The sequence below is a fragment of the Vulpes lagopus genome, chromosome 19 (assembly GCF_018345385.1).
Source record: "Vulpes lagopus strain Blue_001 chromosome 19, ASM1834538v1, whole genome shotgun sequence".
NCBI classification, from domain to species: domain Eukaryota; kingdom Metazoa; phylum Chordata; class Mammalia; order Carnivora; family Canidae; genus Vulpes; species Vulpes lagopus.
Genome location: NC_054842.1, coordinates 28,954,615 through 28,970,329, shown reverse-complemented (window position 1 = coordinate 28,970,329; position 15,715 = coordinate 28,954,615). Strand labels below are relative to the sequence as shown.

General features: G+C 36.4%; 1 protein-coding gene and 1 pseudogene across 11 annotated transcripts in view; both read right to left on the bottom strand.

Annotated features, from left to right (window-relative positions):
- Positions 1-15,715, bottom strand: part of NEK11 (NIMA related kinase 11) — a 237,473-nt gene that overhangs the window by 174,794 nt on the left and 46,964 nt on the right. For 8 of the 11 annotated variants that reach the window (XM_041734124.1, XM_041734125.1, XM_041734130.1 and 5 more), the window contains one exon: positions 6,223-6,341. The exons of the other annotated variants lie outside the window; for them this stretch is intronic. In XM_041734124.1, the coding sequence (XP_041590058.1) occupies positions 6,223-6,341 (119 nt within the window). The remainder of the gene's footprint in view (positions 1-6,222; positions 6,342-15,715) is intronic. 11 annotated transcript variants of the gene reach the window in all.
- On the bottom strand, positions 12,134-12,767 carry LOC121478803 (annotated as a pseudogene).

Genomic DNA, 15,715 nt, shown 5'->3' with positions numbered 1-15,715 from the left:
CATCTGCCATGAGAAAAGCATGTCCCACATGGGAACAGCTCCTTCAGTTTTGATACCGGAATGGGAAGACAGGTAGAGCTGACTTGCAGCTGATCTGCAGCTGCCAACATGAGCAAGAAATTGTTGCTGTAAGCCACTGAAATTGGGGGGTTTTGTTCATACAACATGACTTCCTTCAGCAGAAAGTTTTAATGTCTTATTCTCAAGGAAGCTTTTAGTAACACTTAATATTCTTAGCTTTATATATCATTATTTCTAAGTATCTATACTGTATGCTAATAGAATCATTCTTTTGGATTTAGATTGCTTTAAGAACAGATAATTAAGATAGTTTTTTTTTTTTTTAATAAATCTCAACAGCATTAGTTCACACTAAATGCTCTTTGAAATTCTCCTTAGTTTCTTTTGACATTATACCCTCTTGGTTTTCCTCCCACCTCTCTGATCACATGGCCAGGTTCCTTTTCTTGACTCATCCTTCCCCGGCCAGCCTTTAGTTTTTTATTTTATTTTTTTTATTTATTTAATTAATTAATTAATTAATTTTTTTTTAAATTTATGATAGCCACAGAGAGAGAGAGAGAGAGGCAGAGACACAGGCGGAGGGAGAAGCAGGCTCCATGCACCGGGAGCCTGATGTGGGATTCGATCCCGGGTCTCCAGGATCGCGCCCTGGGCCAAAGGCAGGCGCCAAACCGCTGCGCCACCCAGGGATCCCGGGATTGTTTTCTTAATTTCTCTTTCTGCTGCTTCATTACTGGTATATAGAAATGCAATAGATTTCTGTACATTGATTTTGTATCCTTAACTTCACTGAAATCATTTATCACTTTTAGTAGTTTTTGGAGGAGTCTTTTGGGTTTTCTAATTATGGTATCATGTAATCTGCAAATAGTGAAAGTTTTACTTCTTTCTTACCAATTGAGATGTCCTTTATTTGTTTTTGTTGTCTGATTGTTATGGCTAGGGCTTCCAGTACTATGTTAAATAAAAGTGGTGAAGTGCGGGGAGGGGAGCCAGGGAGGCTCAGTCAGTTAAGCATACATTCTTGGGTTTCAGCTCATGTGTCAACCTCAGGGTCATGAGATTGAGCATAGAACATCGGGTTCCATGCTCAGCGTGGAGACTCCTTGAGATTCTTTCCTTCTACTCATGCTTTCCCTCTCTCTAAAATAAATAAATAAATAAATAAAATAAATAAATAAATAAATAAATAAATAAATAAATAAATAAATAAATAAATAAAATCCCTTTTTAAAAAGGTGTTGAGGGTAGACATCCTTGTCTTGTGCCTGACCTTAGGGAAAAAGCTCTCAGTTTTTCACCACTGAGTATGATGTTAGCTGTGAGTCTTTCAGTTAAGGCTCTTATTATGTTGAGATATGTTCCCTTTAAACGTACTTAAGGGTTTTTAACATGAATGGATGTTGCGCTTTGTCAAATGCTTTTTCTCCATCTATTGAAATGACCATACGGTTTTTATCCTTTCTCTTATTGATGTGAGGTATCATGTTGATTGATTTTTGAATACTGAACCACCTTTGCAACCCAGGAATAAATGCCACTTGATCATGGTGAATGATTTTTTTTAATGTATTGTTGGATTCAGTCTGCTAACATTTTGTTGAAGATTTCTGTATCTATGTTCATCAGAAATATTAGCCTGTAGTTCTCTTTTTTGTTGTTGTTGTGTCTTTTACCTGGTTTTGGTATCAGGGTAATGCTGGCCTAATAGAATCAACTTGGAAATTTTCCTTCCTCTTCTATTTTTTGGAAAAGTTTGAGAAGAATTTTAAATATCTGGTAAGATTTACCTATCAAGCTATCTAGTCCTGGACTTTTGTTTGTTGGGAGATTTTTGATTACTGATTCAATTTCTTTATAGGTAATCGGTCTGTTCAAATTTTCAATTTCTTCCTGCCTCCATTTTGGTAGGTTATAGGTTTCTAGGAATCTATCCATTTTTCCTAGGTTGTCCAGGAGATAGTTTATTTTCTGTAGGAGACATAATTAGACCTATATATATTAAATATTGAAAACTAACATAAGTGAAAAGTATATGATATATTTATTATCAGGAATAACATATAGCATTTCTCCATTTAAAAACTGTTCTGGAGATTGCTTGTGGTGAGCAGAGTACAATGCATAAACTTGTAGAATCACTATGTTGTACACCTGAAACTGTGTGTCAGCTAAACTCAAAAAAACCCACAAAAAACTAGTTTAGAGAATTGATCTAGATAGTGATAACTGCCTCCCCTTTCCACCCAAAACAACCAGAAATATAAGGAATTTTTCAAAAGGAAATTCATAATTGTGCTAGAAAATAGTTACAAATGGTCAAGAAATTTCATAAAAGCTCTGAAAGAATGCAAAAAGAGGAGCCCCTAGCCTAAAACATTTAAAAGAAAGTTGCCTCTAGATCCGTCTTCCGACAGCAGCAATAATATGCCCCCGTATGGTTTTTCTCATTTCCCCATCTCACTCACTCTCCCCACTCACTGATTTCTGTTTCATGAAATTGCCCCCTAAACTTCTTACAACCCAGTTTTTGTTTCAAGGATCGGATATTGGAAGAACTCAAACAAGACAAGTTTTGGTGTTTTCCCAACATCTAGGGCCTCACTTGTAACTAACTAACTAACTAACTTCCTTCCTTCCTTCCTTCCTTCCTTCCTTCCTTCCTTCCTTCCTTCTTTCCTTCCTTCCTTCCCCTTCCTCCCTCCCTCCCTTCCTTTATTCTCTCTCCTTCTCTTTCCTTTTCTCTCCCTCCCTCCCTGCCATCCTCACCCCCTCTCTCTCCCTTCCCCCACCCTTTCTTGTCTCATTCTCTCCATATTTCACCCAGGATATTCAGCATTGCTTCAAATCTATCTTTTCAATTTCTCACCCATGGATAATGAAACTTGTGTTCATCCTTGACCTTCTCTTATCACATCTCACATATCCAACTCCAGTTATTTGAACTTATCAAGTTAACTGTCATATCCATGTCCTGCCCACTACTGTCATATTATTTCAGGTCCTACAACCTCATGTATGGATATTATAAAAGGTTTCAGACAAATATCCTGAGTTCCTCTCTTTCCTATCTATAATTTATCATCCAGTCTTCCTGAAGCTCTGATCACAGTTCCACTCAAAAGGTTTCTGTGGCATTATTGTGTATACTACAAAATAAAGCCCTCTGCAACTTGATGTCAACATATCTTTCCTCACAACTTCATTCATATACCCTAGAGCCATTCCAACTGAACTACTCATCTTTCACTCTGAAGGTGCCATGACTTCCCAGAGCTCTGTGCCTTTGCTAACTCTGTTCACTAATCCTGGAAAGCTCAGACTCATCTTTTACCTTATGCAAAATCTACCTTGGGTCAAATGTCATTTCTTCCAAGATCTTCATTGATGCTCCCAAGTAGCATCATTATCCCTTTTCTTGGTCTCCTATAGCACTTAAAGTGTACTTTTCTTGGCATTCTTATAATTTGTTTTAATTAAAGTATAATTTACATTAAAATACATAAATCTTAAGCTTGATGAATTTATCATCCTTGTAATCATCCACTCGGGTCAAGATAAAGAACAATTCCAGCATCCCAGAAGTTTCTTTGTGCCCCCTTCCAGTCAAAATCCCCTTCAAAGGGTAATCTCTATCCTGAGATTGCATTAGTTAATCTCAGATTAGTTTTGCTTGTTTTGAACCTCATAAAAAGGTTTTTAAACTTCATATGGAATCACATAGTATGCACTCTTTTGGATCTAGCTTCTTTCACCCATCATGTCTTTGAAATTCATCTAGTCATACATATCAATTTATGTTCTTCTTTTATTGCAGAGTAGTATTCCATTTTAAGATTATACCACAGTTTATTTAACCATTCTACTAAAAATTGACATTTCTCAGTGTTTTAGCTAATACAAATAAGGCTTCTACGGACATTTTGTACATGTCTCTTTTTTGACATAGGAACTCATTTTTCACCTTAAGAAGAGAATTAGCGGGTCACAAGGTATTTGAATGTTTAGGTTTGGAAGTACTACCAAACATTTTTGTAAAGTGATTATACCAGCAATGTAATCTCCAGTAGCTCCACATCCTTGTCAGAACTGTTATTGTCAGAGTTTTGTTTTGCTTTGTTTTTTTGCCCTTCTGGTGGCTATGCTTTCATTTCTATATTAAGTTATAACCCCAAGCAACAACACTTACAGAGCTCTTAGCAGACTGCAAAGTTTTTACATGTATAACATCTCAATGCATATTCCCTCTAGTCCTATATGTAAGCAGGAGAGTCCCACTATTATCCCTATTTTACAAATGAGAAAACAAAGGCTCAGAAAAGCAAAGGGCCTGCCCAGGGCTATATAATACAGTATGTGGCAGAGATTCTGCAGCTGGTATATCCATCATGTTACAGAGTTATTTGGGTACATTTTTTTTTTATCTCTGCTAGTTTACTAATAGCTCTTTAATGTTAGGCCTTATTTTTAATTTATCTCTATTTAATAAATGAATAAATGAACTTAAATATGATTGAAATTTCTCTGTCTATACAGAAAACCTTTATAATAATTGGTTATAATAACATAATAAATAAGCAATCATTTATTACCTGAATCACAAAGGACAGAATTTCAGGAACACAGATACACAAATATTCAAACATTTAGTCCCATTTAATGACTTTCTTAAAATGTTGAAGGGTTAAAAAAAAATTGAATCCTCTCTTTGAAGGATTACTTTAAACTCATTACTTCAACTATTAAGCACACCGAATGTATTGCAAATATTTCGTTCCTGGGATCCCTGGGTGGCGCAGCGGTTTGGCGCCTGCCTTTGGCCCAGGGCACGATCCTGGAGATCCGGGATCGAATCCCACATCAGGCTCCCGGCGCATGGAGCCTGCTTCTCCTTCTGCCTGTGTCTCTGCCTCTCTCTCTTTCTCTCTGTATGACTATCATAAATAAATAAAATTAAAATAAAAAAAAATATTTCGTTCCTAAATCAACTAGATTTCAGTTTTATATTTTGCATATAGAACACAGAAGTTGTCACTTTATATATGAAAGTGACATATATATATGTAACATATACATATTTCCTTATGTATAAGCTTACAAATAGGCCATGGAATAGTAAAGAAAATAAAAGAAATTCCAGTGTAACTGTATATACATATGCCCTACATTCAGCAGCTCTGCGTAGTTTATTAAAAGGTTACTTGATATACTTTTATCACCGTTTCTTAGGATAATTTGACAAAATTCAAAAGATTGTTACGAGCTGTCAATAAATCAGTACCTATTTGTATTATCCAACATGTGTTTAGAAGATACATGCAAAGCTCAGTATAATCTGGTTACTTTTTATGCATTCAGAAACCATAGGCAACATATTTGAGCTATCCGAAATCCATAGATAGCCAGACCTTGATGTACTCTCTAAATTTCAACCTTTGTTCAAGAAGAATGTTCCACACAGTCCTAAATTGAAAGATGTACTATGGACATTTCATGGTATCTACTTTTGTTTCTGTACGTTCATCTTTTCAAACATAGTTGTACCATTTTATGGGTCTCTAAAACATGCAAAAACTATTACTTTTAACCTATGGGGAATACAATTAAAAGTTTTAAAATATATTTTTAAGACAGAGATTATAATTGCAAACTACAATTGAACTCATAAAACATACTTTGACTTTCAGTACTAGATATTTCATGTCAAAACTGACTTTTAGTCTGAGTGTCTCTCTGAAGCCCAAGAGTATCTTCTGCCTCATCACTTAGCTTGGGATGTGAACGCAGCTAACTTCTGCAATGACACATTCTAGAGTGACCATGCAATTCATTTAGAGTATGCTAGATATTTATAGCTGAAGCTTATTCTAAGATATGATAAATTCATAGTATGCTAAAAGTATCTGAGAATTGCTTACAATCACAGGATATCATCAGATATATGAGAATGTGTTTAATACAAGTTTCTGCCTTGTATTCAAGGCCAACTTGATTTCTAGAACAACAAAAAAGGCTATTCAAGTAAATCTTATATATTGAATCATTCAACAGTTTTCTCATGGTAAAGCATATTATAGATGTTGAACTACTGGGTCATTTACCTTTGGACTTCCGTCTTTTCAATTCTACCCCCAAAAATTCATTTTTCAAGTTCAAACGTGACTTAAAATCATGTCCATCAGTAACAAATGAACATACCTTTCATGTATGTAGTCAACTCCTAGCAATAGCTGGATAAACCATTCTATTATTTGACTTTCTGGAAAGGTTTTGCCAGCTTCTTTATATTCCTGAATTTTACAGTCCAGATCTCGACCCTGAAACACAACAGCATAATTTTTCATATTTTTCTTTAAGATTTTAAAATCAAGCTCTCTCTACAACAGTTAACATACAGCAGTGACTTTATCACAAGAAAGTGGGGGCTTACTGCCACTCTGGAGCTTCCACTGAGTTCCAAAGTCTCTTTTTGACCAGCCTCTAGCCAGGCTCCTCTGAGCCTTATTCTCAACCAAGCCTCGACCTTGGCTTATAAACACTTGAACCAATACTCACACAATTCCAATAGCTCAAGGTCACATCACCAGGATGGCACTAGTCTCCCTTAAAGTGCCTGCCTGAGAAAACTTACTGCCAAAAGAATTTACTGTCTGTCCTAGCCCACATCTGTCTCCTGGGGTCCCTGGAAGAGCAGGGGCCTAGGGCCTAACTGTAATTAATGACAGTTAGCAAGCCCTGATACACATGAACCAACCCCCTTCCTGCTTTTTGTAATTTCCCCTTCCCTGACTCTGCTCAGGCTGCCACTGTTTTCCCCCTTCTTCCAGTCTCCCTCTTCTTTTCTTTATTTTTAAGATTTTATTTATTTATTTGACAGAGAGAGAGAGAGCACAAGCAGGGATAGAGGCAGAGGGAGAGGGAGAGGGAGAAGCAGGTGCCCTGCTGAGCAGGGAGCTTGATGCGGGGCTCAATCCCAGGATGCTGGGACCATGACCTGAGCTGAAGGCAGACACTTAACCACAGAGCCACCTAGGTGTCCCTCCAGTCTCCCTTTTCATGTTCCAGTCACCTATGCACTTATCAGAATGTGTGCACAACCAGGAAGAGCTCTTTTTGACATATAACATATGTTATAACATTCTACACATAATACATAGTACAGCTCTTTCCCTAACTGCCAGTTACTGAATACACTCTGTTTTTACTACTTCAGATAATGCCCATTTGACATTGCTCAAGGACAAAAATCCTTCTAAAGGTCACATATTTATATGTACTCACATAAAACTAGGAGTGACTTTCCTTATACTAAGAGTTTTATATAACTATACATATAACTATATATAACTATATATATAGTTATATATAACTATAGAAGCCTAACATACATACAAAGTAAAATATAAAGCCAGTAAGATTCAAATGAATGATTTTTTTAAATAAAGACTTTATTATTTATTCATGAGCGACACAGAGAGATAGGCCGAGACACAGGCAGAGGTAGAAGCAGACTCCATGCAGGGAGCCCGATGGGGGACTTGATCCCAGGACTCCAGGATCACGCTCCAAGCTGAAGGCAGACACTTAACCACTGAGCCACCCAGGCATCCCCAAATGAATGATATTAATTTAATATAAAGTGATGATGTTTTGGTGAAACTCTATTAGTCCTTACATTGTAAATATGGTACTGGTTGCTGTAATTTTGATTCTTTTTCAGTTTAGCATGTCTAGACTAACAAGTGTCTTGGGATGACTTAACTCTCCTTTTGACTATTTAACTACAGTAAAATTCCCAGGAATACAACTGTGGGGTCCAAACACATGATTTAAACATTTACTCATGGGACACCTGGGTGGCTCAGTTAAGGTTAAGTGTTTGTACTCTCTCTCAAACAAATAAAATTTACTTTATTTTAAATATATTTTCTCACACTCTTGCTTGCGCTCTCTCTAATAAATTAAAAATAAATAAATAAATAAATAAATAAATAAATAAATAAATAAAACATTTAGTCAGTCTGTCCTACCACTCACTGGTGATAGGAAGAATAATACTTGGTGCCAAAAATGAATCATGATCACAACGACAAACATCTAAAATTGCCTGGAAGAGTCTGACATAAAACCTTTTCTGATTATGCTTCTACTAATGGATTTCAACCACCATAGAAATGAACACGCAAAACGTTAAATTCTCTTAGAGAAGCCTTATACTTAATCCCCTTTACCTTAAAACACTGGACAATTAACACAATTCCAGAAGTGTGCCTCTAAAGAAAAAGTGAAATGCAAGTATTTTTGGTCTTTAGAATATGCCAACAACACACAGCTCCATGAAAGAAGACAGGTACTAAACCAAATCCTCAAGGAACATAAGAGCCAAACATTAAGCTACTTACAGACTTCCTAACAGTTTTCACTGCTAAATGCAAAAGAGTATATATAGGCAGTGAAAGAATCAAAGGGAAATTACATCTAATCAAACAATATTAGGTCACCCAACTGGCTCATTTGTAATGCATTTTTTATTTTTTATTTCCTTTCAGTGCAATAAGCAAATACTTGCCTTGCATCGTCTCACCTTCCACATGGGCACGACAAGTCAAAAATGGCATATCGAACCTTCAATTTGCGCCCTAGCTCACATCCAATTTCCTACTGGATTTTCTGGGGCAAGTTGATCAAAACTTGTTGGAATCCAAAAACATAATGAATCAAATATTTGGCTACTTGTCAAAAAGACTATCATTTTTTTCTCATTCTCCAAACCTACCTTCAAATCCCCTCCTTTTAAACCTAGAGTTTATCAAAGTTCTGTTGAATTATACAAGCTATACCATCATAGTGTTTCTATAAATTGCACAAAACATTTTTTGACAACATCCTGTGAAGCAGATGTGAAAGCCCATCAGATAAAAGGTGAGCTGTAAATATATACATTTTTCCAATCCAGGCTTCTTCTTCTATGCAAGAGGAAATTTCTCTCTCTCTCTCTCTCTCTCTCTCTCTCTCTCTCACACACACACACACACACACACACAAACACACACATTTTAAAACAAAAAAGATGGGCAGCCTGGGTGGCTCAGCAGTTTAGCACCACCTTCAGCCCAGGGCGTGATTCTGGAGACCCAGGATCAAGTCCCATGTCGGGCTCCCTGCATGGAGCCTGCTTCTCCCTCTGTGTGTGTCTCTGCCTCTCTCTCTCTCTCTCTCTCTCTCTCTCTCTCTGTGTGTGTATCTCATGAATAAATAAATAAAATCTTAAAAAAAAAGATATCCATTCAATATCCCATTTAGATTCTCTGAATGTGATAAAATATCTCCACTGTCAGGAAGATAATTACATACTTATTTCTGTGTCTTTCCTAAATAGCTTTAGATGAGAAGTGATAAAAAGAGAGAAGAAGGGAAGGAAGGAAGGAACAAGGAGAGAAGGAAAGAAGAAGAAAGGAAAGGAAAAAAAGAAAAACTTGCCTTATAGAAATATCAATGAAGATATCTGCTTCAACCCAACATCTTACTTTAGAAAGGTCATACATAAGTACAGATGTCCCTGTGAAAACAGCTTTTGCATATGTAACTGTCTACCTCAATTCAAACAACACTAAAATTTGGAGAAATTTGTGTATTAAAATAGCATTCTTTTCAAGAATTTATCCCCAGTAAGTTATAGAAATACGAATCTTACACATTTGTATCAGCTTCAGTATTGTCACTTTGTGAGTAAGTACAATTATGTTTTTTCTCTGTAAATTATCTTGCCATGATGGGAGCCTACTCCCTGGGTGACATTTACTGTTAGTCTGACAATTACCTCCTACTGCTCTCTCCTAAGTGGTGACAGAACTTGCTTATGTTTCCTACATTGGTATTACATATGTGTGCAATTTCCCATGACTAAATAAATATATATACATATAGACTATTGAAAAAAAAGAATAGGGCCTACAATAGTAGGCCTCAAAGTGAAATGTCAAAAGGAGATTACACAAACTCCCTCTTGCTCTCTGAGTAGAACCATAAGGAGAAATGAACCAGTTCCTAATATTAAGCAAGCAATGTGTTTAGTTGACAAGAAGACAGACTGCCAAAAGATTAATCAGGGAGCAGGGTCTCATCCTCCTCAAGTTACTGCCTCTACAATTTTCATTTTGTACATTTATCTCTAAGAAAAAGCATTTGCTTTGTATTTACTTTGTTCTTTAATAAATATTCTGTAGATTATTTTCTTAGGATTCAAATTAGTAATCAAGTCACTCACAGATTACTATAACAAATTATGTTTTTATATAACAAAGAAATACAATTTTTAATGAAGCAGCCTGATTTTAACTCAACAATATGAAAAGCATTTTTAAAAAAGATTTTATTTATTTATTAATTAAAGATACAGAGAGAGAGGCTGAGACATAGGCAGAGAGGCAGAGAGAGAGAAGCAGGCTCATGCAGGGAGCCTGATGTGGGACTCAATCCCAGGTCTCCAGGATCACGCCCTCGGCCGAAGGCAGGCGCCAAACCGCTAAGCCACCCAGGCGTCTCAAAAAGCATTTATGATTTCTTTCTCTAAGCCATCTTCCAAGTAAAAATTAAATGTTTTGATAAAATGTCACACCTCAGTTTAAGAAATTCTTATTACAATATCTGTAGGTGCACTGTTTTCTTAATTTTGTCTTTTAAGAAATATTAAATGATGACATTTATTGTTAAAAAAAAAAACTTTAGTGAAGAGTATTGGCTTTGACTTAAACCTTTATTAATGTTGCCCTAAGTCTATACTGCTCACAGAAAAGGCTTTCACTAGTATCACCCCTTGAAAGTTGCTAATAAAGCTTTGATGTTAACTTCTGAAGTTCTGAAAATCTGTAACCCAAAATGTACCATTTGATAGGTTAATGGCATCTCCTCCCTCCCGTCTCCCAATTAGCCACCATCCGACTAACTTTGAAATGCCAAGACCTTGAAGACATGAAGAACAACTCAAATACAGTGTCTAAATTCCATCTTTGATTCCATTAAAAAGTTACAAATCCTAAAAGCATTTAATTAAAAAAAATTAATCAAAGTTTTTTTTAAGTCATCAACAGAAGTACTAACAACCAGTTGAAAAGGCTGAAGTAGAGCATTCTCAGAAGCCTGAATACAACAAAACTGCAATGTTCAGATATGCATACACAAAGGACAAAGTAATCTCAGGATTTTAGAGCTGGGAGAAGCTTGAAAAATTGTTCTGTACTACTTCATTTTAAAATCAAAAAGCTGCCCCTTATTAATTCACTTGGTTGACATCTTAAAACGCTGTTCTGTTATACTCTATGTCACCTTTCCACAAGCTTCTAATACATCCTTCCAGTGGATCTCAAATGTTACCAGGCATCAGAATCAACCCTTTTGCTTGTTTAAAAGGCATATTCCTGTACTACATCAACGAGACTCTGATTCAGTAAGTCTAGAGAGGACAATGGAATCTGTATTTTTAATTTTTTTTAATAAAACAAATTGTATTTACTTAGAAATATTCAGAATCTCAACAAAACAGCTGCAACTTTTTTTTTTTTTTGCAATTACAGAGGAGTATTTACTTAACAGAACAGCAATTATTACATAGAGGCTGCATCAGAGACAACTGAGGATGAAAAAAACTATCAATCCTGGGAGCACCCAACTGGCTCAGCCGATACACGATGCAACTCTGGACCTCAGGTTGTGAGTTCAAGCCCCATTACTTAGAGATTAGAGGTAGAGATTACTTAAAAAAAAAAAAAAGAAAGAAAGAAAAGAAAAGAAAAAGAAAAAACTACATCTCCATATAAAACTCATTTGTGAAAAAAAAAAAAAACTCATTTGTGCTGTACACCAACAAAAACCTGCTTTAAATTTCCATGCCAGTGTACCACTGCCACACTGTACCAGGCAAAGGTTAGTGCCCACAGAGAAGACCACCAGGACAGGGCTGTTAAAAGAGACATTCAGGAGTGTATTAACTATACAAAAAAAAAAAGACTTTGTACAGTTGAAAAACAAATCTTACACAGTCTTACATTTCAATTTTTTTCTCTAAAATGAGTGAGTTGTTTATGATGGGGGAGGGTGCTACATGCTAGTTGAGAAGGAAAAAAAAAAACTTCACTAGCACTAACTCATTCATCATCTTCTTTATCTTCCTCCTCCTCCTTTTGCTCTTCCTTATCTTCCTTTTTTTTTCTTGCTTCTTCTGGTCTTGATGACTCCCTTTTTGCCACATCAGGCTTTCCTTGAGTGCTGTATATCCACCAATCTCCTTTTCATAACTTTTTCTCCAGCTAAGCAGCCTTCATTTCATGAGGTGGTTTGTCATCTACAGCAGTGTTATTTCACATTTCTCACAGTTTCTTTGAAATGTCACCCATGGACAGGCCAGGATGTTCTCCTTTGATTTGGGGGCAATAACTCAGAACAAAATAGGAAAAAGGCCGAAGGAGGCTTCTTGGGTACACTGGGATCCTTGAACTTTTTTTGTTTCCCCTGTAAGTTTTCATTTCTCTTTCATAACAGGCATTGTTCATCTTTGCCCTGTTTTCAAATTTTCCTTCCTTTTTAGCAGACATGGTCTTCCACCTCTCTGAGTGCTTCTTAGAAAACTCTGGGAAGCTGACTGAAGTTTCTGGGTGCTTCATCTCATGCTCCTCTCTGCAAATTTGCATAAAGAATCCATATGATGACATTTTGCCTCTCAACTTCTTCGGATCTCTTTTGCCCATGTTTAATTATGCTCCTCAGTGAGGCACAGAGTCACCCAATGCCCATCTGGCTCTCACTTGCCTGACTGTTCTGTGGAGCTCAATGTACTGCCATGGCTGTCAAAATCTGTATTTTTAAATAAGCATTCTAAGTGACTGTGGGACAGGTAGTCCATGGACCACACTTTAAGAAAATGCTGCCAGATAATAACACAAATGGGCCATATATTTAATATTTCACCTATCAATGGAAACATTTGATCCAATAGTTTGAAAAATTCCAAAGGCAAAAGATGTATTTGGGACACTCAGGGTTGAATAAGATAAAGATATCATTGTTTTATGATATCTATAAAAGCCGGTGGCATTACTAAAGAGAGCATCAATAAATGGAGGTGGAGGGGGCAGGTAAGGAGTTCATCTGTCATCGTAGAACCTGAAGACATTTCCTTAGACTTTTGGAAGTTCGCTGTAATGGAGTACATAAAAATGGGGGAATTGGAGGCCACACTATGCTCTTAAAGCAAAATAAGAAAATTCACTTTCTAAATAGGTACTAGAGAATGGCATGTAGTATCATGTATGATGTTTATGTCTGATAATATCAATAAGCATTCCTGAGTTTAGCTGCTAATTTCTTTTTCCAAATTCTTTTAGACTGTTTTTCTTGTTGAGGCAAATGTACATGAATAAGAATAAAATGATAGAACTTATTTTTATCCTAAGAAGTGACATGAAGGACTCCTGCGTGGCTCAGTGGTTGAGCATCTGCCTTTGGCTCAGGGCATGATCCCAGAGTCCTGGGATCGAGTCCCGCATTGGGCTCCCCACAGGGAGCCTGCTTCTCCCTATGCCTCTGCCTCTGCTTCTGTTTGTCTTTCATGAATGAATAGACAAAATCTCAAAAAAAAAAAAAAAAGAAGAAGAAGAAGAAGAAGTGACATGAGATGCTTTAATCTATAAATCACTGGGTTGTTTTTAAAATAAAGTATTTGAAGTGGATTATTCTGATTCTATTTTTGAATACTTGTATTTATATAAAGTCATATGTCAGCTAAAGGCAAACCCCACATGCTGTAAGTTCTACTGGGTTTATGAATTCCTTTATATTAGTGCATTTAATACAAATTTTTTAAAAAATAAGACTAGTTTTGCTTTTCAGTTTTTACATTAACAATTTTAAGTAAAAATAAGTAGCCTTACTTTTTTAACTTAGTTGTTAAAAGGTTAAAATATTTCATGGTTTAAACGAAGAAAGTAAATATAACAAATCAAATTACTTTAATTTTGGTACTTAAAAATCATAAGCAGATCAGTTCAAGTATACAAAATCATGAGGCAGTCACATGATTTATAGTCTTCCCTAATTGGATAAAGTCTAGATCCATAGGACTGGTGCAGAGCAAATTCTGGAAGACCTACCTACTCCAGGATGGAGCTACCCAGAAACAGAGAACTCTGATGGGACCTACCTCTCTATAGGTAATGTTTAGCTCCTTCAATCAGAGAAATCCCAGCAAAGCAAGCCACTAAAGACAGCCCGGATGTGTGGATACCTGGAGCACTGGGAAAGATGGTGCTATAGACTGAATGTCTGTGTCCCCCCAAAGTACCTATGTAGAAATCTTAACTTCCAGTATAAGAGTATGGGGGGGGGGTACACTGGAAAATGATTAGGTCATAAGGGTGGAGGCTCATGAATAAAATTAATGTCTTTATGAAAGGGACCCCAGAGAACTCCTTCACCCCTACTACCATGTGAAAGCACAGCAAGAAGATGACCAACCATCTATGGACCAGGAATCTGGACTTTACCAGACACTGAGTCTGCTAGAATCTTGATCTCAGACTTCTAGCCTTCAGACCATGAGAAACAAACTTCTGTTGTTTATAAACTGCCCAGTCCATGGCATATTGTTATAGCAGCCTAAATGGACTAAGACAGATGGTCACTAATCAACGTCACAATAATCAATATCCCAGGAGTCTCCCTCAACCATAAAAGAACAATCTGGATGGTGATGGTCCCAGACAGAGCTTCAGGACAATAAGCAGTAGCTTTATAGGATATGTCATTGCCAAATTAACTTGCAAGAGTGTACTGCTAGAGGTTCAGGATTACAAAACTCATCCTACTTACCTGGTTTATTTAGGCAGTTTTACATAAATAAGAAACGTAAGAGAAAATTTCAAATTTTCTTTTTTACAGTACAGACTGATCCTTGGCAAGGACTTGCTTGAAAATTGCTATCAGACCCATTAGTGTTTAAGAATTTGAATGTTTCTTCCTTCCGGCATGAATCATACTCATAGCTACAAGTCAGAATTAGAGTTATAAATTAGCTTGGCTTCTAGAAAACAACTGGAAAGGGGGAGATGGGAGTAGCCACTATTATCATAACAACTTCCACTATTGACAGTCTACTAGGTGCTAGGCTCTGATAGCCATTTTTTCAATATTCATTACTTCAAATCCCTATAAAACCTAACAAAAGAAGTGTTGTTGCACTATCTTAACATCAGGAAAGGGATCAGAGAGATAACTTGCTCAAGGAAATGGACAAAGATTCGAACAGAAGTCAGTGTGACGACAAAGTCCACACACTCTCCACTATTTCAAATCCTACTTCGTCTCTCAGTGAGAGAAATAAAACACTTAACAACATCATCATCACATTAAAATATCCATGTGTGTACAAACTGATATACATGCATTTCTGTGTTCATGTATGTCATATAACCGGAGATAAAGATACAGAATATAAGTGAGAATAAGCCAAGAAAAGGAAATGCACGGGTACATGTGAATTGTGAGGTGATCACCACATTCAAGTTAACTGACACACCGAATACTTCAAATACTTTGGTTTTGTTTGTTTGTTTTTTGTTTTTTGTTTTTTTGTTTTTTTGTTTTTGGTGGTGAGAGCACTTGAAATCTACTTTATCGTCAAATTTCAGGTGGATAGTAT